Consider the following 27,859-nt stretch of genomic DNA (forward strand, 5'->3'; position numbering starts at 1 on the left):
GTAAGACCTGCTTGAGGGTCCTCATACCCATTCATTAACCCTCCATCAGGATAGGGAAGCTTGGATTGAGGTTTTTGGAGCTTGTGACAGCAAAATGGTTCCGATCCTGGTTCATTAACATGCTTCAGAGCTAAAACTGGGGTTTTCTTTGGGCCTGAAGTGGTATGCTTGAGTTTGGAAATTGGGAATAATGCTTCTGAGATGAGTTCATTTACTCTCTTAACAAATAAACTTTGATTCAGATTTCCTTTGGGCCTTCGTGTAGGTAATTGTTTTGAGAGCAATTCATGAACCCACTTCAAGTCTGGACTAGCTCAAACTCAGGGTTTCTTTGCAACTCGGTATAAGGAATGATTCCGATACCCACTCTTGAACCCTCTTCAATTATAGATTATCTAAAATTGGATTAGCTGTTCGAGCCTTGATAGGAAGAATTGTTCTCATGCCCATTTATTCACCCCCTTCAAATCTAGCCTCAAAATATACCTATTCCGGTCTGCTTCATGACATTTATTATACTATTACTCCCTGTTGCGCATCTCATTTGCAAATACCACACCAACCCCCTGCCACTACACAAAATTGTAAATGTATTATCGCTCCAGTAAACTACCATACATGTTCTTGTAATCCTTCCAGTTTGTCACCTCTTAGCCTTCTCGTTGACTGTGACTGTGGTAGGCAGCGATGTGGGAATGACAAAACAGGACTGATCCGGTTTTGAGTGCACACATGGAGATCATGTTTGTGCATTTGATGACTAATGCTTATAGATTGGAACACGCCTTGGCTTCTGATCTGATTCAGGTGTCGTCAGGCCCGAAAAGAAAATGGTGCATTTTTTTGGTCAGGAATGCAGTTACGTAAAGTAGAGAAACGAAAAACACTTGACCGTCACCCTCGTGTCTCATTTGGACGAGATGATGAAATGCCATTGCTTGCATTCGTATCGATGGACTCCATTTTATACGGTGACGCTCCCAGTTTAATGAAAGTGTCCTCTGCAACGCTCACGCCTGTAAGCCTGTCATGCATCCAGCAGATATTATGAATGAAATTGCCTCGTTACATGCGTTACATTTTGGTTCATACTGTAGTCTATTTACATGAATGACATGACGGTTAAGGGGAGGTGGGGTGAAAAAAAATGAGAAAAAAAAGGAGCCGATGCTGCCCCTGAAGCATTAATTAAACAAGGTGCACATATGTGAGCTAAAGCGGGGGGAAGGGACGCGCTTGTTGAGCATGAGATTCAAGGAACGGCTCCTTGCCATGCATGAGTATGTGGCGACGTGGTGTGGAGCCGCCGCATCGTCTGTTTTTTTATTTTTTTTATCCCATATGCCGCATTTTAAAATGTGTGGCAAGGAAGTCGGAGCATGGAGGTGAGAAGAACATGAAGAACAAGAAGCAGAAGCATAGGGGCAAAATGGAGGCTGAGTTTTTCAATGATGCCCCTGAGCAGAGACGCAGCCTGGGTAGAGATAAGGAAATGAGCTGCCTTTCCATCCCCCTTCTCCTCCATCTATGTACTCTGCTTTCATTTCACACATAGCAACAATGTGCGATTATGCAAGCAAGTACTGTGACTTAAGTCAAACGTGTGACTAATATATATTCCTCATTTGAAACCAACATGATGAAAAGCTGACTGAATTGTTTTTCTTTGCCAAATCCTGATCCCTGTGGTCATAAACATACATCAACCTCTATCTTTTCTCAAAAAATAATACAGTCTAAATGGCAAGCAAGCAGCTTTATTGTTTTAAAAACTCCGCTTCTCTATCTGGAACATGACGTAGAATGGAAAGCATGTTGTGTTTTTCATTAAAGATATGTGTAACGTCATTGTGATGAGACGCAACTCCAGCTTGCAATATCGGTAAGTCAAACGTAAATCCATAACTGCTATTGACAACGTCACAACGATGTCATCTTTGATGCAGTATCTGAAAACTCAGTTTCCGAATTTTGATAGAGGATTTTATAGATAGTATTTGCAACACCATTGTAGACATCTTGAACTCCATTTCAATGACAGTTTGTAGCGCACTCTCTCTCTCTGTCTGTCTCTGTATATATATATATATATATATATCATAGTTTTAAATAGGCAAAGTCTCATATTGCACTTATAGACATGTACCGGTTGCAGATGTCCAATTTGATGAATCTCAACACGTTAGTTAACTCAATTGCAAATTCCAAATGTTCAAAATGCAAATTACAATGTTGAAAAAACATTGTTCAATCTACAATTACTCATTGAAACAAAAATACCCTCTCTTCGGAAGATTTTGCCCTTTCGGAAATGCATACAGCAAATATGCAATGTGACATTCCATAAGGATATCGGTCAAACTGGCAAAACAGCATGCTGGAATGGTGTGTTAATAGAATGGGTTGGAAAGAAGATAAATAAACCAACAAAGGCAGGCGCTGTGGCGAGGTGGAGGCGTTGGCAGTGGTAGTTGTGGTGGGTGGTTAGGCGGGAGGGTGTTAGGTTATGTAAGAGGAGGGAGTCGGTGGTGCTGTCAGTGAGGGAGAAGACCGCTGACAGCGTGGACGAGCATCTGTCCCTTCATCCCTTCAAATCAAGCCAACCGTGTACTAGCGTGATGAACCCCGGCGCGGCAAACTGCTCATTCCCGGGAAATGTGGCGAGGAATGACCCCTATTTTCTCTTCCGTGGCTAACCTATAGCACACATGGAGAGCGGATCGGACATCAAACACGCCCAGGCACATCAAATGCACTTTCATAACGCGTCGTGTGGTGGACCGGAGGCAATAACCTTGCATCGTCACTTCTAACATTTTGAGCAAGACATTGATCACATCATCAGTGTTGTGTTCCGTACATACACTGTAAAATTCTCCTACGGAATGAAAGCGTAATCCAGGTAAATTTCCTCTTTGCTGAATCCAAATTTTAATGCAATGCAGCACAACTATTTAAAGCACAGGTGTCATACATTAGGCCCAGGGGCCACACCCGGCCCGACACATCATCTTATGCGGCCCGCGAAAGCAAATCCTGTGTAAATTTCCACTATTCTTTCTAAAATTTGTCCTGAAACGTCAAATTGTCACTGGTATTAAGTAACAATTGTCATGATCGGATTGGCGACCAGCGGGTAGCGCGGTCGGCCCATCCTGCAGCCTCGCAGCTGCTGGTTCTTAGAATCAGTGGCAGTCAAAAGGACCCCCGGCACGACCATTCGGCGTCGGGTCATTGTATGCTTTGTATGCAATTGTATGCATTGTATGCTGTGCATGTGTTTGTTTAACCTTGGCGGACTTTTACTCTTGGTTTTCTTTTGATACTTTGTATTTTTTTTTGTTCACATGATTTTGATGTTTTAGATTTTGTTCCTGCTGACTTTATTTTAATACAATTGGTCAAACACCCCCCTCCCGGCAAGACAGACAGTGCTTCTGTGTATACATTAAAATGTAACCCCACAAGCTTGTGCATAATTGTTATAAAAAATCAAAATGAGCTGACAACTTCCAAGAAAATGAAAACTGCATTTAAGAGACAACCCTACTTAAAATACAAGTTTATGGCTGAAGGTGATTCTGACACACCAAGCCCACTCTGCTTAATTAATATGTCGCCAGGCTTACAAATGAGCCATGTGGAGACTTCAAAAATGCTTTGGCTCTATGGGGTTGTGTTCTGGATTCAAATCAAGGCAGAAAATCCAGGAGTTGCTCTCATTCCATTTGTCAAGCACAACAAAATTACAGTGTAGACTCAAAGTGACAAACTTTAGGTGTCATTTCCTCCCTGTCATTTCAACCAACTTCCTTGGAAAAATGCCTTCATGATTTTATTCCTTTCCTCGGTTTATCAGTTGGTCCATTAAAATATTACTTTCAATGAAACTGGTCTGTGGTCCCCAAAAAATGGGTGGGGATTGCTGGCAGTCATTTTGAATGTAAATTTGAGGTCAAATCGGCAGCTTCAGTCAGAAATCTCCCATAGTTTTCCCTCCCTGCGGCCGCCAATCTGTCTTTGTGTAGCTCCGAAGCTATGATTGCCCTTAAACATTCATGAGATTTTACTTTATTTATAACCATCCAGGCTCATTTTCTCCACCAAAATCTTGTCTTGTTTCTACCCGGTCCTCCTTCCTGGTGTTTGGATGTGGCTTGGTTTTCGATTAATTCAAAGGCGCGGTGGGCGTTCCGTGTCGAACACTCCCATAGGTGATTACCACTTGAAAGCCCAGAGGCCTTGATCAGAAATGCTTGCGTGCGCGCTCGCTTCTACCTCAGTCACATTGAGTTATCGTGTCACAGGCGCGTACATCCGTCTGATGAGATTTTGTCTGCACTGATGCGATTTGCCCTTCCTTGTAACAGCATCCGGGGGTATTAACAAACAGCCTTGTCATGTGCTAAATGTGCCAAAGTCTTTGTGGCATCTTGAAACATTTGAAACTCTTTTATTTCAATAATCAAATCGAAATTAAGATAACGGAAACCATTTGGATGCGGCCTACCTTTTTTTCAGCAGTGGTATCGGTGGGAATCAAAATCATGTAATTGGGACATGGGTGCAAAAAATGAGTGGGATCATCCCTGTTAGATATATATTTGTTGCCTTAGGCAACAACAAAATATAAATCCAGACGTTCGGCAGAACGACTTGTTGCCAAATTGGATTTCAAAACAGGAGGGAGCTCCATGGCTAAACATAAATTTGAATAACAATAATTCACTTCATGAAGGACAGGATATATTCTTTATCCTTTGTGAAAGATGATCACCATTACTGCTGCTTACTGAGTTGTTACCTTCTTCTTTTATATCCGTACAGTAAATATATATATGCATATATGGTGTTCGTCCTCTTAGACAAGAGATGACCATCTTCACTATGTGGTGAAGATGACTTGCGTGTGAGTTTGATTAAAGTGAAGGAGAGTTGTGCAATGTCGTCTACCTCACTCTCTCTATATAGTATATAGTGAGCCCAGCAAGGGTTATTTATTATGTTCATATTTTTAACCTCTAGAACCTCTTGAATATGTCATACTCATCCTACCAATAACCGAGTTGTCTTACTAGGAAGGACAAAGAGCATTCTACTATAGTAGAATGACAAAGGTGCACGAGTAAAACAACCGTACTTCTTTTATTTCCATTACTGGGCATGTTGTTTTCCCACTGAGTGCCACTTTTGGTCTACTATTATGCAATGTATTTTATTAGGAATTTGTAATTTCACCACCGGTGTGGATTTTTTTTAGATTTATCTCAGTAGAAACAAAAAATAAAGTTTGTTTTTTTATCAGCATTGTTTTTCTCCATCAATTCATATCCAAGCAGTGATTATTTTTGATTGTTACAAAATTAACTCATTTGCTGCCATTCCTGAATTTATTCGAGAATTGTAGTGTGACATGGATCACCATTCCCGAATTTGTTCGTGTTTTGGTTTTTCTTGTGGGGTGCATTTCATGCTTCGCTCATACCTCTGGCAATGTTTTTCCCTCCCACAGGCGGGTAGCATTGCCTTTTGTCCATGTTAGCGCTTTGTTACAGCTTCAGCTGTTGTTAAAGGGCTGCATACAGTAAATCAATGTTTGTATTGTATTCTGTACATCTGCCCCCATTTCAAGCACAGATAACTCCAGACCCATATAACTTAAGAATTAACTTTTTTTATGATGAAAGAAGAGACTGAGGTTTCTTACGCTAAATTGAATGTTTATATAGTCCTAAAACTCAATAATAATAATAATAATAATACATTACATTACATTACATTACATTTTAAGCGCCTTTCAAAGCTCTCAAGGACACTTTCCAGTCACAGACGAGCATAGGTACTATAATAAATAAAATATAATCACAAATAGAATGCAATAAATAAAATACAATTATAAATAGAAACAAGAGAGAGCTACACAAAAAATGCAATTTTAAATAGGTGGGTTTTGAGATGGGACTTGAAGGTGGGAAGAGAATCGATGTTACGAATATTGGGAGGAAGTGAGTTCCAAAGTTTGGGGGCAGAGCAGCTGAAGGGTCTGTCACCCATCGTGTTGAGACGGGCAGGAGCGGACACACAGTGGCGGAGGGAGGAAGAGGATCTGAGGGAATGAGAGGGAATAGAAATTTGAAGGAGGTCAGATAGGTATGGGGGGCAAGGAATAATATATATAAAGAAGAATTTTAAATTTGATTCTATTATTTGACTTGGAGCCAGTGGAGCTCTTGGAGGATGGGGGTGATGTGGTGAAACGAGGTTTGCTGATGATCCGGGCTGAAGAATTTTGGACGAGTTGAAGTTTGTGGAGAACTTTCTAAGGGACACCAAATAGAAGTAAATTGCAATAGTCAATCCAGTAGGTGACAAGACTATGAACGAGGATAGCAGTGGTGTGAGGAGTCAGTCCTGCAATTTGAGTGAAAATGACAAAAACCCAGGCAGTGGAGTGCACACATTTTTGCACATTGTCTGGCAGTGAATGACTTCATCATGAAAACGTTTTTCATTGAAATTGAGACCTTAATTTTAACTATTATCGATTTCAAAACTTTTGATTTCCTCAACTACTGAAACACGACCACTCAAACTCATAGCACCGCATCATGCCGATTCATACTTCCACGTTAAACACATTATTGAACACTCCATTCTTATCGTCAAGTACCAATCGACCTTGTACATATGTGAAATTCTGGACTCATAGTGTGTGTGTGTGTGTGTGTGTGTGTGTGTGTGTGCGCGTGTGTGTGCGTGCGTGTGTGTGTGTGTGTGTGTGTGTGTGTGTGTGTGTGTGTGTGTGTGTGTGTGTGTGTGTGTGTGTGTGTGTGTGTGTGTGTGTGTGTGTGTGTGTGTGTGCGTGTTGTGACACAGTAGTGGAAACAAACTCCATTGATAAGGCGCAGTTCTGCAGTGTCCGAGTGTACCTTAGTTTTACTTTGTTACACTTTCTACTAGTGTGTGAAGGGGAAGAGTAGAGAAGAAGGGACACGGGGAGCACAGGTTATTATTGCACAGTACATGTATTCAACATGTATTCATTCTACTACTGTGCAAAACTGGTCTTTCTATTGAAGACAAAAACTATCCTAATGCACAGACAGCTCATTGCACTAGTATGATGTGGAATAAATGCTTTGTTTGATCAGATAGTGACCACCCACCTATCCCTGGCAGAAAGGAAAAGGGAGGACACTGCCGTTTCTTTTCTTGCCTGCTTTGTTGTATGTTTTTTTTTTTTTTTTTTTTGCTGATCACAGTTGCGACTGGCCTAGAAAAACGACAGCGCGCCGGACCCCTGAATCAGCAATGGGGGCGGCAGCAATACGAGCTGCACACAAGAGACTTTGGGTGGAATTGTGGGGCAGTGTTAAATAAAATGTGGCTATTAATTAATAGAACATCAAAGAATTGTGTGTTGGGTAATAAAAACATAAAAACACACATGCACATGCACACACACATCCACACGCACATCCACACATTCAGCCAGACTCAATTGAAGCATTTAAACTATGCATTGATTCTTGCATTTCTCTTTAAAGGATTATCCTGAGCGATTATCCTGTGTTGTTGTTGATTGGAAGTGATTTTTTGTAATCTATTTAGGGAAATTGCTGAGGATGATAATCTCAACTATTGTACTTTTTTCAAGTACGTTTGATACACATATAGAACAATTACAAACACTCCTCTAGTTAAGAACATTCGAGTTACGAACAATGGTATATACGAACATTTTTGTAGTCATATGTAGTATTCTCTCCAGTTGTACATGTACATATCTTTATAGAGCATATATTTTATGTTTATTTTTCAGTACAAACCAATACAGGTGACTTATACAAACCTTAAACATACTGATATAAGCATTAAACATATATTCCACACAAAATATAGCACTGAAGCAATTTACGAACGTTTGTAAATTGTGGAGTGTCTATAAAAAAAGCCCATTTGTCACATGCCTCTGAAAAAAATAATGTTCCTGATTATCCTTTTTTTAGGTGTGTTTGCAGTTTTTTTCACTCTTTTCGATCCGCTCATCAACCTTTCAGGGCTGAAAATCGGACACCATGATTTTTGCGTTACACGGATACAATGATCCGGAGAAATTCAGTAGGTTTGCAATTATAGCCATCGTAATAAACTTAAGAAGATGTCCACTGCAGTCAACGCTTTCCCTGAGAGCGTTAATGTTTTTATTTGCCTTCAACACCCAGCTCTGTCAAGCCACTGACTCTGTGATTGTCATACTGTGCACAAAATGTGAGCCTTTTCACAGACTTCTGATGAAAGTCAGACAAAACCTGATTCTTGGATATCTGTGACAGATTGTTCTGAATTATTATCCTCTGTGGTTGACTTGACGTGGTTACACAGGGACTCACGATTGATGTTGGAGATGTGGTTCTGTTACTTGTGCTGTGTTGCACTGCCATCTCCAGTTGCTTCGTTGCTCATAATTTTCCCATTGGTGTGCCGGGTGCGTTGTCTTAGAAAAATCCATTGGATGTCAAAAGTTGATCCATGTCATGTTTCAGTGAGTCAAATGCGAGCATCTTTTGGACTGTAACGTTCAACACACACACACGTTACCAGGGCTTTGTGTGCAGATCACAATCAATACGAGTGGAGAGCTCCTGAAGCTTTCTGTCTCCTCTTCATTTCTGTGGGGGTGTGTGGGTGCTTTCAGAGCTTGCTTGCGATTTTATTGCTTTCATCCGCCATTTTATCAGCTCTTATTTTGGTCACAATGGAATATCAAGAAGAAACATCTAATGATTGCAACTTGATTCATCTAGTATTGGTGAAAATCAATGATCCAAAGAATTATGTTGAAGTTAGTTAGGAATTTAATTTAGTATTGCTTTTGTACATTTTGTGACATTTGTAGCCAATTGTAACATTTTTAATTTTTAATTAGGAATTAAGTAAGATTGGCATTCTTCAGAGAGGGTAAAGACTATGGCTGTGCATACTATCTGTCTACACGTGTTACTTCTCCATTTGTGTTCAACCATGCTTTGTATTAAAAAAACTAACTCTGCACCTTTAACAAAATGTATTGGATTCTTTCTTGACAAATGAATCGTCCACAAAATTTCACAGATGTCTCTTTGTTGTGTAACAAACAAAACAAATAAAAATAAATGAGGATGAATGAACCAGAAGCCCATCTCTGTTTGCCAAGTTTGTTACTCATAAAATTATGCAAGTAACAGTACTACGCTTCAACATTTGAGTGTTCTGCAGTTCACCGTCCATGAAAATATGGCAGGAATGGATCTATTGTTTTAATGCTGTCACAGCCACCTGTGATCAGTAAAAAAATGAAAGAGCTTTTAGGGCCCCGTAATACAAATATGCTTACTTGCTTTTCATCAGTGCTCTGAAATATTGTCACTGAAATTCATGCTTTATGGACTGGGGGGACGACATGAAAAAAAGCCTTTACATTTGTTACCTGAAACAAACTGTCACGTTCCGACCTCATCTCTTGAAAACATTCAGTCAGAAAATATTTACCTGCCATAGTGTCGCCAATGAAGATCTATCTATCCATTGATCCATCCATCCATCCATCCATCCATCCATCCATCCATCCATCCATCCATCCATCCATCCATCCATCCATCCATCCATCCATCCATCCAGCTTTGTCTGTCAAAAAAGCACAGTGGTGAAAATACATCTTGACTATGTCAATTTTTGAGCGATCAGTGACGGCTTGGGAACGTCTAAACCTATGTTAGCAATTTCCCGACTGCATTTTTCATGCCTTGCTGCAAGTGTACAGTACATGACGCAGATCTCACCGCGCGCCATGAACTCATGCATACATCTTTAATTCAATGTAGCGTGTGCAGTGTGCTATTCTGGATCAGGAACATTGGCTTGGAATGTACCGCCATGTACTTATTTTTGTATATTGTATAATATTTGTTGCTTTACTGAAGGTTTGTGTGTGCGTGTGCGTGTGTGTGTGTGTGTGTGTGTGTGCGTGTGCATGTGTGTGTGTGTGCGTGTTTGTGTTTGTGTGAGAGAGAGAGATACAGTGGAGGACTTTTGGCATTGCTGTTTTGAGTGCCATCTCAGTCTAATGCATTATCCAAGCAGGCCTTCAGCCATTTGGTCTCGCCTCTTATTTGTGTATGTTTCAGTGTTCTTCCTTCTGTCATCTTGCTCCTCCTGTCCAACCCCCCACCCCACTCCCCCTCTCTACCACTCTCCTCCTTTGCCTTGTCCTCTGTCTCCTTTCTACATTTTTTATGTTTAGTCTGGATTCAAGTGAAATCGGCAACCGCAGCAAAACGCTTACATTTCTGTGTGATTGCTACACTTGATAATATATGCATGTAGATAGCGCTTTTACACAGATGTACTTTACATGTCAGTTTATGTTTTAATGAGAAGCACAAATGTTATCTTGTAGATCGATGAAAAGCTTTCTTCAGCCGTCATCTGTACTTTGAAGGTGTTGGACGTTTCGCTTCTTATCCAAGATGCTTCTTCAGCGAACTAAAGTATTGCTGGTAGTTTCGGTCCTATATCTATCCCTACTGTCCAGACATGGCGGTGCCGGACTATGCTATGATAGGTCCCTGCTCTCAGTTTGGGGGGATCAGAGGACTACTCCCTGCGACTCCACTGAGTGGAGATCGTAGCAGATTCTTATCTTGCATAAGAAGCGAAACGTTCAACCTTCAAAGAAGTACAGATGACGGCTGAAGAAACCTTTTCATCGATGGACCACTCCTGTACGACTGAGAGCTTACACAGATGTTATCTTTTAGTTTCTGTTGCTTATAGAAAATGCAGGATACAATGAACTATGGTTTGTCACAGGGATTCATAGCTAACCCAACCGTGGTAGAGGAAAACTTCAAATTCATTCATTCTCACAATCTTTAAACACACTTACATATATTCGTTTTGCAAAAGCTTTCTGTCATTGTCAACCAGTGGTAGACCGTCACATAGTCCTCCAAATAACATATCATGGCACAAAAAAAATGGATTGAAGTTGCACGATGTGTCCCAATTTACAACCATTCACAATGCCCCTATGATAAGCTTTTATATTTCTGGCTTTGGATTGAGCGGGATACAGCTTAACACCATATTTCCCAGGAGGCCATAAAAATATAGTTTAAAACCAATATTTAACTGTACATAAAATGCCATATATACCAGTGGATTAAAAAGTGAAGCTTGTGGTAAAAATACATGTGGGCTTGAAATGTGCATATCAACATGAATAGACTTGGGAACAGAATTACTTCATGTTGCAATTACTACAGCCACAATTTAAATCTGGCTTGTCTCTTAATAAAATACTCAATATATACACACACATTTCACATATTTTGAAATGATGTGTTCATATTTAGATATACACGTGAGATGAGAACATATTTCCATTCCAGTCATTGACAAAATAAATATCAAATAACCATTTTGTTTTAAAAAGCATTTACCTGTATATCAGTGATTTTCAACCACTGTGTGACCAACCCTAATATATATATATATATATATATATATATATATATATATATATATATATATATATATATATATATATATATATATATATATATATATATATATATATATAAAACAAATAATAAAATAAATCTCAAATACTTGGCTGTACACTGTAAAAAGTCATCACAAAAATAAATACAATACATATGTACATACATACATACATACATACACGCACGCACGCACGCACACACACACAGAAATAAATAAATATGAAATACTTGGTAGTACACTTTAAAAACTCATCACACAAATAAATACATGCATAAATGAATACATAAATAAATAAATAAATAAAGACATAAATAAATAATGAATTTCAAATATTGCAGTGACAAGAACGATGAACCCCGATCTAGCCAGACTTCACTCTTTTATTGTGTCAAGGTTCAACATAATCTGGGGAGAAAAACAAAACCTTCTCAATTCTGTTGTTTGGGTTTCAAAATAGAAGCAATCTCGGTTTAATACCATGCATGATTACACCCATGGTAGTCTCTGTCTGGACATGGCTTTTGCAAGGTTATTGCCTTTTTATCCTCTGCTTTCCACTCAATGCTGTAGTGTATGTACGTCAAGAAGGCTCTCAGTACAAGCGATATTATTGAGGTACTGTCTTTAAAATTGGTGATGGTTTATTTTACAATAAAATATCATAATATTCTACCGTTACACACCAGAGAAAATGTTTTACTGACCCCTCCAGATGAATTCTCGGTGAGCGGTGTTATTTTCCTGATGTTGAGCTTCTGACGTAGGCTGCAGTGACATCACAGGCTCACTGTCAAAAGAGATTTTGGATGAACGTGTGCTTGACTGACAAACAATTTGGCTATGAGATGTCCAGCTCACTGGGCCCGAGGCACATAGCTGCATTGATAGGATACTTTTTTTGTTGAATTATAAGCAAGATGTCCATAGATTGGCTTCAGACACATACATTCAAATCATACGGAAATAATAAATGTAATAGCTTTAAGTGCAAGCACACTTGAATGGCAAAAAAAAATCAAGCAAGTTAACTGAGTCCAAATGGGGTCAAATTATGTTTTGGATTAAAGCAAGTCTCACAACGAAGGTTCTTGTTTGCGAGAAATTCGGGCCACATTTAATTTGCTCTATGCTATCAAATGCGCTGGCAGATCCATGCTGAAAAACACTACAAATCACAGTAGTGGGCCTCTTATATCTCAAGAGCTTCATTGTCACTGCAGCGTGAGCAGAGAGCTCGCAGATCTCGATCAGCCCGCTTATAAAACCCAAATGGGCTGGTGCGGATTAATATTCGCCATTAAAATGTCCAATTATGTAATCAGCCAAATCAAAGCTGTGCTTGTGCTCAGTGGAATATCTCATCAGATGGCGATGATCGAAAATCACAAATATGTTGATTTTATGCTGACTCAGAACATTTAGACTGTTTAGTTTAACACATACCTATTATTCTGTATATGAATTGATGCATGGGTTAATTGTACCTTCTGCCATTGACTGGAAGAGATTTATTTGTTCCTTCTGTCATTGGGATCGAGAGATGAAAACATACTTTTCACACCAAGTACGGTTGGATATTTTTGGACTCGTTCCCTTTTCTTTTTTCCCCCCTCTTTCCCTCTTTCCCTTGAAGGTGACATTTGCCATCCAGTAAGCCACAGGGTGCGTTTGCAGCGCCGCATGAAGATGAGGGCGGCTTGCCAACAGCTGTGACGGACTATTAATTAATTACTCTCTTGTCCGTGTGTTGTGTTGGGGAAGACAAGGTAGGGGTTTAGGGATTGTGGCTCAATAAGGGGGTGACTGTCACAGTCCCAACGCTCAATCACGGCCAGCCGATTGGAGAAATTTAACGCTTTAATGGAGCAGTTTTAATTTCAGCGCTGCTGCTTATTGGAATAAATAAATGGCTGCTTTGCGCACATGTTGAGGTGGCAGAGACGGGGGAAGGGAGCGGGTGACCTTTTTGGTTAAGAGATTCTCGGCGTATCATCTCATTAGTGCGCCTTTTGTTCTTGACAGCCGACGCAACGTTGTTCACCCATCCTATCGCAATGCCTTCTCCAGAACGCCCTCTCCTCGCCCCTTCTGCCGCTCACCCCCCCTCCACGCCACGTCGTAAAAGAGATATCGGCTGCATGATAATTGAATCGCTATTGATTGTATTGCAGCGTGGCGGGCAACGGTCCAATGACAGCCAAAGGAAGTGTGCAAGCAACGCCGAATGCACCCTGTCATACATCAGTGTTTCACAACCTTTATTGACCGAAGGTGCATACTGTATTTTACTGTAGAAATAAATGTTGCACCACGGCACCAGATGAAAAAGACAAAAAGGCAGAGAAGGTCCCATTCCCAGCTATTGTTATACCGGTTGTTGCTTTTGATGATGTTATATGCTCTGCTTGGGGTAAAGTCGCCTTGCTTTTAGCTTGTCAATGGCGCTCACATTATATGTTTGCATCATGCTTGCAGATTTTTGTTCGTTCAACGTTTTGCTATTGAAATATTTTGTGTTTATTCTCTTTTGGTGTATATGTTGCTTCTGTGTTTGTTAATTTATCTTTTGTTTTACACGTTTGATGTTACCGTCACATCATTGCTAATTTCCAGTAGCCCATCTACTGCATTTCACATTATAGTTAAGTGTATGCACTGTACTCAGCCCACGCTCAAATAGTGAAAATCCATGTTTTTGAATACCCTCATAGATGCAGTGAAAATCAGGAACAAATAGAAATTGGAGAACACAATGCAATATGTCTGTATAGCGTTTTCACAACAGAACAGTTGTTACAAAGCGCTTTACAGAGCATTTGCCGTAAAATACCAGTAAGAAAAACAGAACAGACTGTCGACAATAAAAAAATCACAACCACTCTTTACGTCCACCTTGTTTTTTGAAGTCGGGATTGAGTTGAGATAAATATACATTTACAGTATATATATTTAGTAAGGACTTCCTTGGAAACCTTTATTCGTCTCACAATGGGGAAATTTGCAGTCCACAGCAGCAATTTGAAAGGGGATGGGGTGGGGGGTGGTGAAAGGATAGGAAACAAGATATTCTAAGCATAACAAAATAAAAATGTCAACTGTATACTGTGCAAATGTAAATGTGCAAAACCGTTTCATAAAAAAACTGTACATAGTGCAAGTATCAAGAAAGGCATATTGTTATATTGCATCAACCCATATTTACAAGTGTCCAGTTTTTTTTTCCACATGTGATCATTGAGAATTGCAAAGCCTGACAGCAGTCGGTAGGAACGAGCGACGGTACCTCTCCTTCTTGCAGCGCGGGTGTAATAGTCTCTGGCTGAAGGAGCTAGCCAGTGCTGTCAGGATGGGCAGGAGGGGGTGGAAGGGGCTGTCCATCCTTTTAGTTTAGCTAGCATTCGTCTGTTGCCCACCTCCTCCAGAGAGTCCAGCGAGCAGCCCAGGACAGAACTGGCCCTCTTGACAAGGCGCTCCTGTCCCGGGTGGTGATGCTGCCTGACCAGCAGACAATTCCATAGTGGATGGCTGAAGCCACCACAGAGTCATAGAAAGTCTTTAGGAGTGACCCCTGAACTCCAAAAGACCTCAGTTTCCTGAGTAGGAAGAGGCGACTCTGTCCCTTTTTGATTAGGGCATCCGTGTTTGTAGTCCAGTCCAGTTTATTGTTCAGAGTGACACCCAGGTACTTGTAGGAGGTCACCCTCTCAATGTCCGAACCCTCGCTTGCAATGTTTTTTATTATTTTTATTGTCTCTGTATCGCTATTTGGTCTGCAGTGATCATTGTTTTTTACATCGAAAAAGCACAATTAAAAATGGGATGGGAGTCAGTTAAATTGAAGATCAAGGCAGGAAGGAACATAATGTATTACTACAAAATAAAAGCAGCCATTATAACTTGATGAGACCAAAAAAGTGACAACTTTACACCAACAAACTGAGAAGTGTTTTAGGCACAAGTACTATAATTACAGTATTACTTTACGACTACATTGGATAAGGTTGTCAAGCAAGGGCGTGTTATAGTTATCGTGAAACCTTGCGTGGTTCAACCTCACTTGTTTTCTTTTCCCTGGAAAATGTTGGATTTCACATTGCTGTCCATCATCATGGCTTTGGGCTGTATTTAGATCAGATAACATGCCGCTATGCTTCAAGTTGACTCATCCGCCATTAGCTGTGACATTCTGGCCTCATGGCCCTTCCTTCCGAGTTGGTTGCATGGTCTGCGGGGTTCCAACTGTCATGTTTGGCAACACTGGAGACTGAGCTGCCATTTTCAGGGGCTCCACGCTCAATTTTTGTGTCACCACCTTCTCGTGCTGCACGCCTGAAAGAAGCAATAGTGGGTGAATGAACGATGTGGTCTTTGGGTATGAATTTTACACGTTTGTGTTTATTATGGTGTAAAAGTGCACCGTATAACGGTGAAAGATGCTGTGTGTAAAACTGCTGTGTTAAAGGAGTGAAAACAACATGTGACGAGCTGGATTGTAGTTTCTGAATGACAAATGGCCACTCGGGATGCATTGTAGTTTGGTCATCCAGAACGGAGATGTAGATTTGGTATTGTCACGGGAAATAAAGATTAATGAGAAATTTGGGCTGAATGTGCTTCGAATGAGCTGAACAATGAGCGGAAATATATCCTTTGGGCTACGGATGTATTGGAGCGTCTGTGTAAGGCGGAAAAGCAGGAAGGCCCAAAGATGTGCTGCGAGCGGTGAGTTGCAGCAGAGGGATGCTGCAAAATAGGCCTGCTGGCCAATGATGTGTGCAGGCAGCGGTTGCTATGGCAACACATTGCTTATTTAACAATCGGGATGAAGCTTGTGCCCCGCGTTCACGTCTGTGGGTGGCGTCATCGTCTCCAGAGTCAACCACGCATTTGACACACATACACCACATTAACACGACGCAAGGTTGAATGTTTTAATTGTGTATTTCCCTCTTGTCACTGTCTCCTTATGATGTTTGTGAAGTTACTTACGGTAACACATTGGTTCATGTCTGCTTTCAGTGTTTGTATTCAATGCCATATGGCCTTGCGTTCTTGCGGATTGAAGCATTTTGTCATCTTTAACATTGTAATGCTCACACCAAACTCTGTTTTACAGAGGTAGTGACGATATTCATTATTAGAATGATTATTCATAATTTATTATTCTTTAACTACTTTTTTAATTATCGAAAACACACACAGCTAACTAAAATTTTTGGTCAGAGCAATGTAGTGCAATTGGATTTCTTTTTTTTTTCTTTTTTTAGTCCCTGGTAATGCTATTGCTAAGTCGAGTTCACCATGAAACAAATCTATGCTATATGTGGCCAATGGCCACTGACTTCATGAAGCGGATACTTAAAATTAATACATGTTTAGTAGTATTTTGTTTAGTATTTGTTTGTTTGTTTGTTTGTTTTTTAATCATTGTACAGTAAACAATTGTTAAATTATTTCGTTGTTCGAAGGTTTAGACTAGAGGTTTTCCATTATATTAGCTATTCTTTCTTGAAGGTTTTTTGGTTGAACAGTTTGATGATTAATATCTGGTGTTTTTTATGACTTGTTTCCTCATTTGTTTGTTCTGCTACTCTTTGTGTTAACCGAGCAGTTTTTTCAACCATTATAAATAGCGTAACAACTATACTAATTTTCGCGAGCACGTCCATGGTGTTTCATATTTTATGTTAGCATGAAGCCTGCATTTTTGAAAACCTATCCAGTATGGTTTGGTTTAATTGTTCTGGTGCTTAAATAGACATTATTGAAGTTGTTTGCCAGTCTCTTATTTCTAGACAGTTGGAGAGTAAACTCATTTTTTAAAGTGGGTTGGAAAAATATATACTGTACAGGCCTCACATGTTAAATGCATGAGGAGTAAAATAGTGGTAGTAAAAAGTTTTTCATTATGGTGTCTCTATATTGCAGTGTGTCCCATTTGTGATGTTTCTGGAATGTATCCCCAATAATCCAGACTCTAAAAGGAAAAAAAATACAACGAATTGGAGGTGTTTGGATCAATGTCTCCAGCTTGAACGGTGTGTGTTGTGGCCTTGAGCATGTGCAACCTGGATTGCCAACAATCTGTGAAATGCCATTGATTTGACCTCTGTAATCCTTAACCTACTTCCCATTAAGGGATTATCCAGATGCTGTAAATTGCCATTTGGCCCTCGATGGCCTTACTAGAGCACAGACGGCCAAAAAATGTGCGCTAAGATTTCGTGTTCGTCATTTTGTGCGGTCTCAAATTGAGAGTATTCATCTTCCTTGATGCGGCCCACAGATATAAATGGATGACCGTTCTAGGAACCGAGGCGGGTGAAGGGCACTAATCCGGTCTAATCCCGAGTGCTTGATTTGTTTGCTCAATATTAAAGAAACGCATGTTGAGATTACTTGTCCCAAGATTATGTTGTGATTTTTGTTTTTGTTTTTTGCTTGTTATGTCAGATGGCGATTGGCTTTTTACACAGTATAAAACAGCGATGTTATGACACTGGTGGATTAATTTTCATGCTTTACAGATGAGTTTCTGACTTTACCAACACCAGTTGCTTTCTTGATTCGAAATTCCATAATGCAACTGGTGGTTTGTTTAAAACAGGAGATATAGTATTTGTGTACAGAATTTCTTTCCTCAGGAGCAGAAAAAAAACACTTAGTCTTCAGATTTTTTTATCTGTTAATATTTAATCTTTATTTTTGCAAAATTACACTTTCATCTCTTTGAATTTTGCTATTTTCCTCATAACATTCCCTTTTTTCGCGTACACTTGCCATGTACTGTGGCTTATTAATATTTTGACTTTAATGATTCAGGGGGCAACTTTTGGTATGTGATGTTGCATCATGACGTGTGTTTCATTTGAATCACATCAGAAGCTGGGCATGTCGGTCGCGGGTGGAGGCAGGGGGAACCCTGAACTGGTTCTTCGCCAATTGCGGGGCATCGAAAAATGAAAAACAATTCACGATCACAATTAACAACTCCCTAGTTGTTAATTGTGATCAATTTTAAGGTGTTTCATTCGCCTACCACCCACGTTTTTGGAACGTGGGATGAAATTGGAGTACCTGGAGAAAACTCACACAGACATGGGGAGAACATGCAAACTCCACACAGTAAACCTGGAACAGGGATTGAATCTTCCACCTCTCCACCATGATGTAGACACGCACACTGTGCTTCTGTTATGTTATAGTATATTGTATTATATGGGTCTGAAAGGAAGATTGCTGCAAAATCATCATAATAATCATCATCATAGTCATCATCGGCATCATCATCTTCAATCATAGTGATATCTTTTTTTTGGGAAAAGTATTTAGTTTTTGCTTTTTTGAATGTTGCTGTGCCGATTACGCACACATCCACATGTGTGTAATGTTGCTTGTTCTGTAGCCACAAAGGGACATATGTCTTCTGGTGCCGGTCCCAAGCCCGGATAAATACAGAGGGTTGTGTCAGGAAGGGCATCCGACGTAAAAGCTTGGCCAAAACAAACATGCGAACCAAACCTCTAAAGATGGAGGACACTGATTTGCTGTGGCGAGCCCTTGAAGGGAAAAGCCAAAAGGAAAAGAAGAAGATTTGGAGTCAATTATAATTATATTACAGGTTAAAATAAATAACTATAAATATAAACTTACCACAAGCCAAATGTTGAAAGCAAACACGCAGCTGTAGCATCCATTGACGAAAAGAGATTGTCTCACATCTCCTATCCCACATAAATCCGCTTCAATTCCAAGCCGTAACAGTTCCACATACGCATGGACGCTCCTTTCTTCTTATCGCAGGCTCCTCAAGCCATGCATCCATCCAGCCGCAGACTATCCGACAGCACCGACCTTTCCGCTGAACAAAGCGGGGCTGTGAAGATGCTGCCCATTACAGGCGCAAAAAAAGCACAATGGCCCCTTTGGTATCCAGCGATGACAGTCGAATGGCACCGACATTCCTCCCATTCAAAAACAGTTCTGGCATATTCATACTACCAAAAAGGCGCAACCGCTCAGCTCAGTCTCCTCCTTGATGAATGTCGTGGTGGTCAAAAATGCTGGAAAACAATCCATATGCATTCCACACGACGCACAACAACACAAAGTGACAAAAGAAAACACAAAACAAGACAAAAACAACACAAAAAAAGCAAGGCTCATCAGAGCACTTGCTGACGGCTGCCTACTCGGGCGCCATGTTGGACTTCTTTATGAATCAATTTAATGAATAAAGATTTTTAAAATGTGTACTAAAACTATTGATGATCACATTATTTACAGTGTATTTGTTCTTTATTGTTGAGGCCAACATTTGCATCTCAATTATTCAGAATAAATAAACACATTTTGTCACACTGTCAGTTTTTTACTTCCAAATTTTGTACCGTACATTTAGTATTCAAAATTAATTTTTCAAGGAAAAATATCTGGAATAAATATGTAAATGTATTCTGTTTGCTCATATTTCTGTAATAAACCAAACATGTAATACTATTTCATGACATTTAATCAATTTTTACAATTTATTTATTTTTTTCGTTTCATGTATAACAAGCTAAGTAAACAGTTATTCCATACATTCAATTAAAAACTATCTTTAGGTATAAAGTTGTTTGTTGTGTTTTGTAAAACTGATCTGTAAAATATTTTACCAAGTCTCAAATTATCCAGTTATTTTATGAAAAAAAAAATCAAAATTACAAAATTTTAATTCAATATGTTTTTCGCAAATTTTGTTTTTATTTTACCCCGTGGTTAAATATGTGTATGGGTGTGTGTTTCTTCATAGATGGTCTCTAGGCACCTGTGATCATTTTCAATCCCTCTCACCTTCTCAGCTTCACTTGGCTCCCATGTGATAATGTGTGTGTGTGCATCCGCTGTCATCCGCTGAGATAATGTGTATCTCTTCATATTCACAGGCCAACCCTCCCCCCATCATTGTCAACGCAGACTCACTAGATTCAGGCCCTTATGTAAGTATCTCCTCCCTCTCTCTTGTCCACCCCGCCCTTCCACCCTCTTCTCACACGGCCTCTGTTTCCCGTGTGTATGCATGTGCGCATGTGTGTGAGCGTGTGCGTGCGGATGTTGTTGCCATGTGGACATCTATATCCATTATCCATTTGACCTTTGACCTGGCCTTTTGTTTTGCCAGGACGCCACATTGCACATTTATTGTCACGATCAAGAGCTAGAATAAACTTAATATCAGATTTTGAGTGTTGATGTGAAATCAAACAATCCATCATATTTTCATAATTTTCATAGTTTTGAAAATTTGAGGATTTCGCAGCAACATTTTGTTGTCCAATCCTGCCTTGACATATGAGTAACCTCACTTTCAAGTTTGGATGATTTGGTTTGCTTTGACTCGTGAGCAAAAAATAGCTAAGAATTTTGAAAGCATTTTCATTTGCATAATGCATTTCTCAATTGAAACAAACAAAACATGAAGCCAAAGCGATTGATTTTGCTGACAACCAAAAAAAGCCAATAAAAACTCCATAGCGGAGCTAACAAAATTGATTTTGTGGAAGGTATAAATACTGTTCCTCGAATATTTCGTCAGACAGGCAAGACAACAGTACTCACGGGAATATATTCTTTATCCCCCCGTGATAATATCCCGACAGTTTACCAGGGTTGAGAATGACAAATGAGTTTCCTATTTAGAACTGAGCAAGAGATCCACATTTGTGTTTTGATCGATTCTGTTCCAGCCTCACGAAGCAACTATTGTCTTCTCTTTTGTTCCAGGTGAACGGCAGCGATGGCATGTACAAGTATGAGGAGATCATTTTGGAGAGGGTAAGGAAATGCTACTTGTCACGTGTTTTCATTATTGAAAAAGTCTACATTCTACCTCTAAAGTTATGATTTGATTCTTCATGTTGTTTTCATTGCTGGAAGAAAAGATATTGTTTTGGGATCATATTGCAACATGAGTCTCCGGCTTGTTCAGGGCAACTCGGGCCTGGGCTTCAGCATAGCAGGAGGCATTGATAATCCACACATTCCTGACGATCCGGGGATCTTCATCACCAAGATTATTCCAGGAGGAGCGGCTGCCATGGACGGAAGGCTCGGGTAAAGACGAGTTAGACTCACATTGTATAACTGACTCATATTACAACTTCAATTTTCTTAAATTCTGACTTTCATATTGTAACTTTGTTGTCATTCAAAGAAAATGTGTTCATTCTAATACTATAGCTGCCGATAAAGCGCTGGTCAGACCTCTGGCAATGTTTTTTCACTTCCACGAGGGGGCCTTTTGTACAGCCGCCCCCACTTGCACCTCATATTTCCCCAGACCCAAATAACTTAAGAATTAACTCTTTTTTCTGATGAAAGAAGAGAGTCTCGGGTTTCTAATGCTATACTGAATGTTTATGTAGTCTTAAAACTCAATATTCTGTGGGTCCTGCAATTTGAGTGAAAATGACAAAAACCCTGGCACCGGCATTTTTGCAGTGAATGAGTTAATGTATTTCACACTGAAATATAACATATTTTTGTTACCATGCAGTAAGATGTTTAATTTGACACCCATGAGCGAGAGCATTTGTAGTGATGATACGAAAACACATCCGCAGGGTTAACGACTGCGTGCTCCGCGTGAACGACGTGGACGTGTCCGAGGTGGTTCACAGCCGGGCGGTGGAGGCTCTGAAGGAGGCGGGGCCGGTGGTGCGCTTGCTGGTGAGGCGGAGGCAGGCCCCACCTGAGACTGTCCTGGAGGTTAACCTGCTCAAAGGGCCCAAAGGTAACACACACATCACCATTTCAGCTGTCTAAAAATTTCCCAAGACTGGCCATTTTAGCGCAATTTTGTCATTTAAAACTTCAGCACTTCTTGACTCTTTCATGCATCCTGTAAGCTGATATCATGATAGACTGTCCACTGTTGTAATCGTTGCCCCTGTTACCGTTAAACACGTCAAGAATATACCGATTGCATTTACAGTAATTATACCTTTTAGATGTTTTTGGCCACTTTTGTCCAAATAAAATTAGGTTCCGACCAATTAATTGTCAAAATTTAGCTCTTTTAAAATTTGGCAGATTTTTTTCTGATTCTTTTTTTGTGACACAGGACCAAGATATCGTTTCTGAACAGCTTTTACAGGATAGTATACATTATGTAATTCACAGTACGGTCACATTTGCACGGGGACTTTAGAATGGAAATCCCATCATAATCCGAGGAACCCCCAAAAGTACTTCACTACCATTTGATTTCCACTTTTTTGTTTTTGTGGGTGTGTGTGTGTGTGTGTGTGTGTGTGTGTGTGTGTGTGTGTGTGTGTGTGTGTGTGTGTGTGTGTGTGTGTGCGTGTGTGTGTGTGTGTGCGTGCGTGTGTGTGCGTGCGTGTGTGTTTGTGCGTGTGTGTGTGTGTGTGTGTGTACGTGTGTGTGTGTTAATATGATGTCATCCTGGTAGGTGTCACTATGTGAACTTTCGCGGGACTAAAGTGGAGTTGAACCATATGTCATATGATCTTATACGTTTTGGACAATATGATCTGGAATGTGAATTGGCCAATGTCAAACGTTACGTTTTTGTATAAAATACTGAGGTAAGGAGTGGGGCTTTAATTCGGTCTGTTTTTTACTATAGATTTCTTTGCTGGAGTTACATGTGGTTGTGTTTGGGAGCTTGGCCAAAACAAACATGCGGATCAAACCTCTAAAGATGGAGGACACTGATTTGCTGTGGCGACCCCTTGAAGGGAAAAGCCGAAAGGAAAAGAAGAAGTAATATTGTTGTTAATGATGATGATGTCCAAATGTAACACATCCCCAAAGAAATGGCAGGAAAAAATTGGCCAATTTTCACCAATTTTACTGTCTCTTGTAAATAAAATTAAGTACTAAAAAACAAATTATTGGCTCGATTGTTGTGAGCATAAAAGGGAGCAAAACATAGTCATTGAATTAGGATCTTTTTTTCAAACATCCTAGTAATCAGTTTGTGGGCTCACTTTTATACTTTTCTATCAGATGATATTTAATCATTCTGGGACAAGAAGAACATTTTCATCTAATATTTCTAATTTGAAAAAGTTGGTACTCAAATGGAGCATCTGAATGACTGAAATTAAAGAGCTTCTACTGACCATAGAGAACATTATTCGTACATTATTTGTGAATAAACGGCAGATTGCCATGATACCGTCAATAAAATCATGAAAAACAGTTGACCATTTGCATGTTTGGAAAAAAAATATTGATGCAAACAAAAACTTTACAATCTTAGACAATCAGTTTTTTTTATTTTGTTTGTCATTATTAAACAGCCAAAACAAGATAATCAGAAAGAATTCAAAGAAAATAAATGTTGAATGATGCTTCTCGGGTTTTATAGGTGACTTTTTCATTTAAGTGGAAGCTCCCCCTGCAGGTTGTAAGAAAGATTGCATTATTGTTTGGCTTTAATCTCGCGTTCATACAAATGGAACTAAAATGTGTTTTTTTCGTGAACAATAATGTGATATGATAATTATGATAATAAAATAAATGATAATTATCATTAATACATTTTTTATTGAAATGCTGCTTTTATTTCAATAAGCAGGATGTGTATTTCCTTTTCTCATTCGATCACAGATAGATATGTAATAATTGTTATAGATGTATGTTATATAATAACAGATGTATATGTATAATTATAATAGATAATTGGCAAATGTTACACTATTTTATGCCTATCTTCCAGGACTTGGATTCAGTATTGCCGGTGGCATCGGCAATCAGCACATCCCCGGTGACAACAGTATCTATATTACTAAGATCATCGAAGGTGGAGCCGCCCAAAAGGACGGACGGTTGCAGACAGGAGACCGCCTTCTCGCTGTAAGATCCTCTTCATCCTTACAGCCGTACCTTCAATCAAATTTGGGGTGAAGTGAAAAAAATATAAAAGCTAGGAGAGCCAAATATGTTTATTTAAATGAACAAATGGTCAAACACACAAATGCAAAATGAAAACACTCACAGTGGGCTGGTGTAAGTCACAACTTCCATCCAGATGCTGAGACAGAATGAACTATGTTGAAGTGAAGGAAGAGCTTCATTTTGTCAAATGTTATCCTGTGTTGCCACAATCTTGGAACATCTTGATGCACTTACAGTACAGCATGAACGTGTGGTTAGCTGGAACATGTTAATGACCTTTCAGTGGGTTTCAATGGCCGATATTTACTCATTTGCTGCCATTTCCGAATGCATTCAGGAATTGAAACGTGTGACGGGGAGCACCATTCGCGAATTTGTTTGGATTTGGTTTTTCTTGCGGTGGGGAGGGGGGGGGTGCCAATAAAGGCTGGTCAGACCTCTGGCAATGTTTTTCCCTTGCATGAGGTGGCAGCATTTGCCTTTTGTCCATTTTAGCGCTTTGTTATAGATTCAGCTGTTGTTAAAGCACGATATGAATCAATATGTATGTATTGCATTGTATTTTGTTCAGCCGCTCTCGTTTCAAGCTCAGACAACTCCAGACCCATATAACTTGGGAATTAACCCTTTTTATCTGATGAAAGAGGAGATTCTAAGATTTCTTAGGCTGAATTGAATGTTTATATAGTCCTAAAACTCAATGTTCTCTGGGTCCTGTAATTTGAATGACAATGACAAAAACCCTGGCACTGGAGTGGACACATTTTTGCACATTGTCTGGCAGTGAATGAGTTAATTGGCTATACATGTAAATTGGGTTTCGCGCTTGGTCATGAGATTGCAGAGTGTTAAGTGAAGGTACTCAGGCACGTCCTACTGCTTTTGACCGTACATCTCACCACGCGGGCACCAACACAGCCACCTTGGACTTATTGTACGTGTTTCCATTATGTCCAAATCTCATGTCAGTCTACGTGCTGTGATCGCATTGGCTGGTGTGACGCCTAAGCTCCATTTTGGGAGGGATTTGTTTACATTTTCATGATTTATTTTTTCTTTGGAAAAGATAGCTGCACACACAGTATTTGTACAGATTGTTCGTGTTTATGTATACACCCACATGATATTTTTTCACAGCTTGTGTTCTTGGTTCAGGTGAACAACATCGTGCTCCAGGACGTGCGCCACGAGGAAGCAGTTGCCGCCCTGAAGAATACGTCCGATATGGTTTACCTCAAGGTGGCCAAGCCAGGACCCGTGCACCTCAATGACATGTACGCCCCACCCGACTATTCCAGCAGTACGTATTTACTTCTTCGCAGTGAATGAGTTAATGTATTTCACACTGAAATATAACATATTTTTGTTACCATGCAGTAAGATGTTTAATTTGACACCCATGAGCGAGAGCATTTGTAGTGATGATACGAAAACACATCCGCAGGGTTAACGACTGCGTGCTCCGCGTGAACGACGTGGACGTGTCCGAGGTGGTTCACAGCCGGGCGGTGGAGGCTCTGAAGGAGGCGGGGCCGGTGGTGCGCTTGCTGGTGAGGCGGAGGCAGGCCCCACCTGAGACTGTCCTGGAGGTTAACCTGCTCAAAGGGCCCAAAGGTAACACACACATCACCATTTCAGCTGTCTAAAAATTTCCCAAGACTGGCCATTTTAGCGCAATTTTGTCATTTAAAACTTCAGCACTTCTTGACTCTTTCATGCATCCTGTAAGCTGATATCATGATAGACTGTCCACTGTTGTAATCGTTGCCCCTGTTACCGTTAAACACGTCAAGAATATACCGATTGCATTTACAGTAATTATACCTTTTAGATGTTTTTGGCCACTTTTGTCCAAATAAAATTAGGTTCCGACCAATTAATTGTCAAAATTTAGCTCTTTTAAAATTTGGCAGATTTTTTTCTGATTCTTTTTTTGTGACACAGGACCAAGATATCGTTTCTGAACAGCTTTTACAGGATAGTATACATTATGTAATTCACAGTACGGTCACATTTGCACGGGGACTTTAGAATGGAAATCCCATCATAATCCGAGGAACCCCCAAAAGTACTTCACTACCATTTGATTTCCACTTTTTTGTTTTTGTGGGTGGGTGTGTGTGTGTGTGTGTGTGTGTGTGTGTGTGTGTGTGCGTGTGTGCGTGTGTGTGTGTGTGTGCGTGTGTGTGTGTGTGTGCGTGCGTGTGTGTGCGTGCGTGTGTGTTTGTGCGTGTGTGTGTGTGTACGTGTGTGTGTGTTAATATGATGTCATCCTGGTAGGTGTCACTATGTGAACTTTCGCGGGACTAAAGTGGAGTTGAACCATATGTCATATGATCTTATACGTTTTGGACAATATGATCTGGAATGTGAATTGGCCAATGTCAAACGTTACGTTTTTGTATAAAATACTGAGGTAAGGAGTGGGGCTTTAATTCGGTCTGTTTTTTACTATAGATTTCTTTGCTGGAGTTACATGTGGTTGTGTTTGGGAGCTTGGCCAAAACAAACATGCGGATCAAACCTCTAAAGATGGAGGACACTGATTTGCTGTGGCGACCCCTTGAAGGGAAAAGCCGAAAGGAAAAGAAGAAGTAATATTGTTGTTAATGATGATGATGTCCAAATGTAACACATCCCCAAAGAAATGGCAGGAAAAAATTGGCCAATTTTCACCAATTTTACTGTCTCTTGTAAATAAAATTAAGTACTAAAAAACAAATTATTGGCTCGATTGTTGTGAGCATAAAAGGGAGCAAAACATAGTCATTGAATTAGGATCTTTTTTTCAAACATCCTAGTAATCAGTTTGTGGGCTCACTTTTATACTTTTCTATCAGATGATATTTAATCATTCTGGGACAAGAAGAACATTTTCATCTAATATTTCTAATTTGAAAAAGTTGGTACTCAAATGGAGCATCTGAATGACTGAAATTAAAGAGCTTCTACTGACCATAGAGAACATTATTCGTACATTATTTGTGAATAAACGGCAGATTGCCATGATACCGTCAATAAAATCATGAAAAACAGTTGACCATTTGCATGTTTGGAAAAAAAATATTGATGCAAACAAAAACTTTACAATCTTAGACAATCAGTTTTTTTTATTTTGTTTGTCATTATTAAACAGCCAAAACAAGATAATCAGAAAGAATTCAAAGAAAATAAATGTTGAATGATGCTTCTCGGGTTTTATAGGTGACTTTTTCATTTAAGTGGAAGCTCCCCCTGCAGGTTGTAAGAAAGATTGCATTATTGTTTGGCTTTAATCTCGCGTTCATACAAATGGAACTAAAATGTGTTTTTTTCGTGAACAATAATGTGATATGATAATTATGATAATAAAATAAATGATAATTATCATTAATACATTTTTTATTGAAATGCTGCTTTTATTTCA

At 39.7% G+C, this 27,859-nt stretch overlaps 1 protein-coding gene across 3 annotated transcripts in view; it reads left to right on the forward strand.

Moving 5' to 3' along the window:
* LOC148901795 (disks large homolog 3-like) overlaps positions 1–27,859 on the forward strand; it is a 72,728-nt gene that overhangs the window by 1,124 nt on the left and 43,745 nt on the right. For all 3 annotated transcript variants that reach the window (XM_088989824.1, XM_088989825.1, XM_088989826.1), the window contains exons 2-7: positions 20,475–20,528; positions 21,313–21,363; positions 21,518–21,642; positions 22,152–22,321; positions 24,275–24,411; positions 25,609–25,753. In XM_088989824.1, the coding sequence (XP_088845950.1) occupies positions 20,475–20,528; positions 21,313–21,363; positions 21,518–21,642; positions 22,152–22,321; positions 24,275–24,411; positions 25,609–25,753 (682 nt within the window). The remainder of the gene's footprint in view (positions 1–20,474; positions 20,529–21,312; positions 21,364–21,517; positions 21,643–22,151; positions 22,322–24,274; positions 24,412–25,608; positions 25,754–27,859) is intronic.

This window comes from Hippocampus bargibanti, linkage group LG02 (assembly GCF_051943395.1).
Source record: "Hippocampus bargibanti isolate YZ-2025 linkage group LG02, ASM5194339v1, whole genome shotgun sequence".
In the NCBI taxonomy this organism is placed as follows: domain Eukaryota; kingdom Metazoa; phylum Chordata; class Actinopteri; order Syngnathiformes; family Syngnathidae; genus Hippocampus; species Hippocampus bargibanti.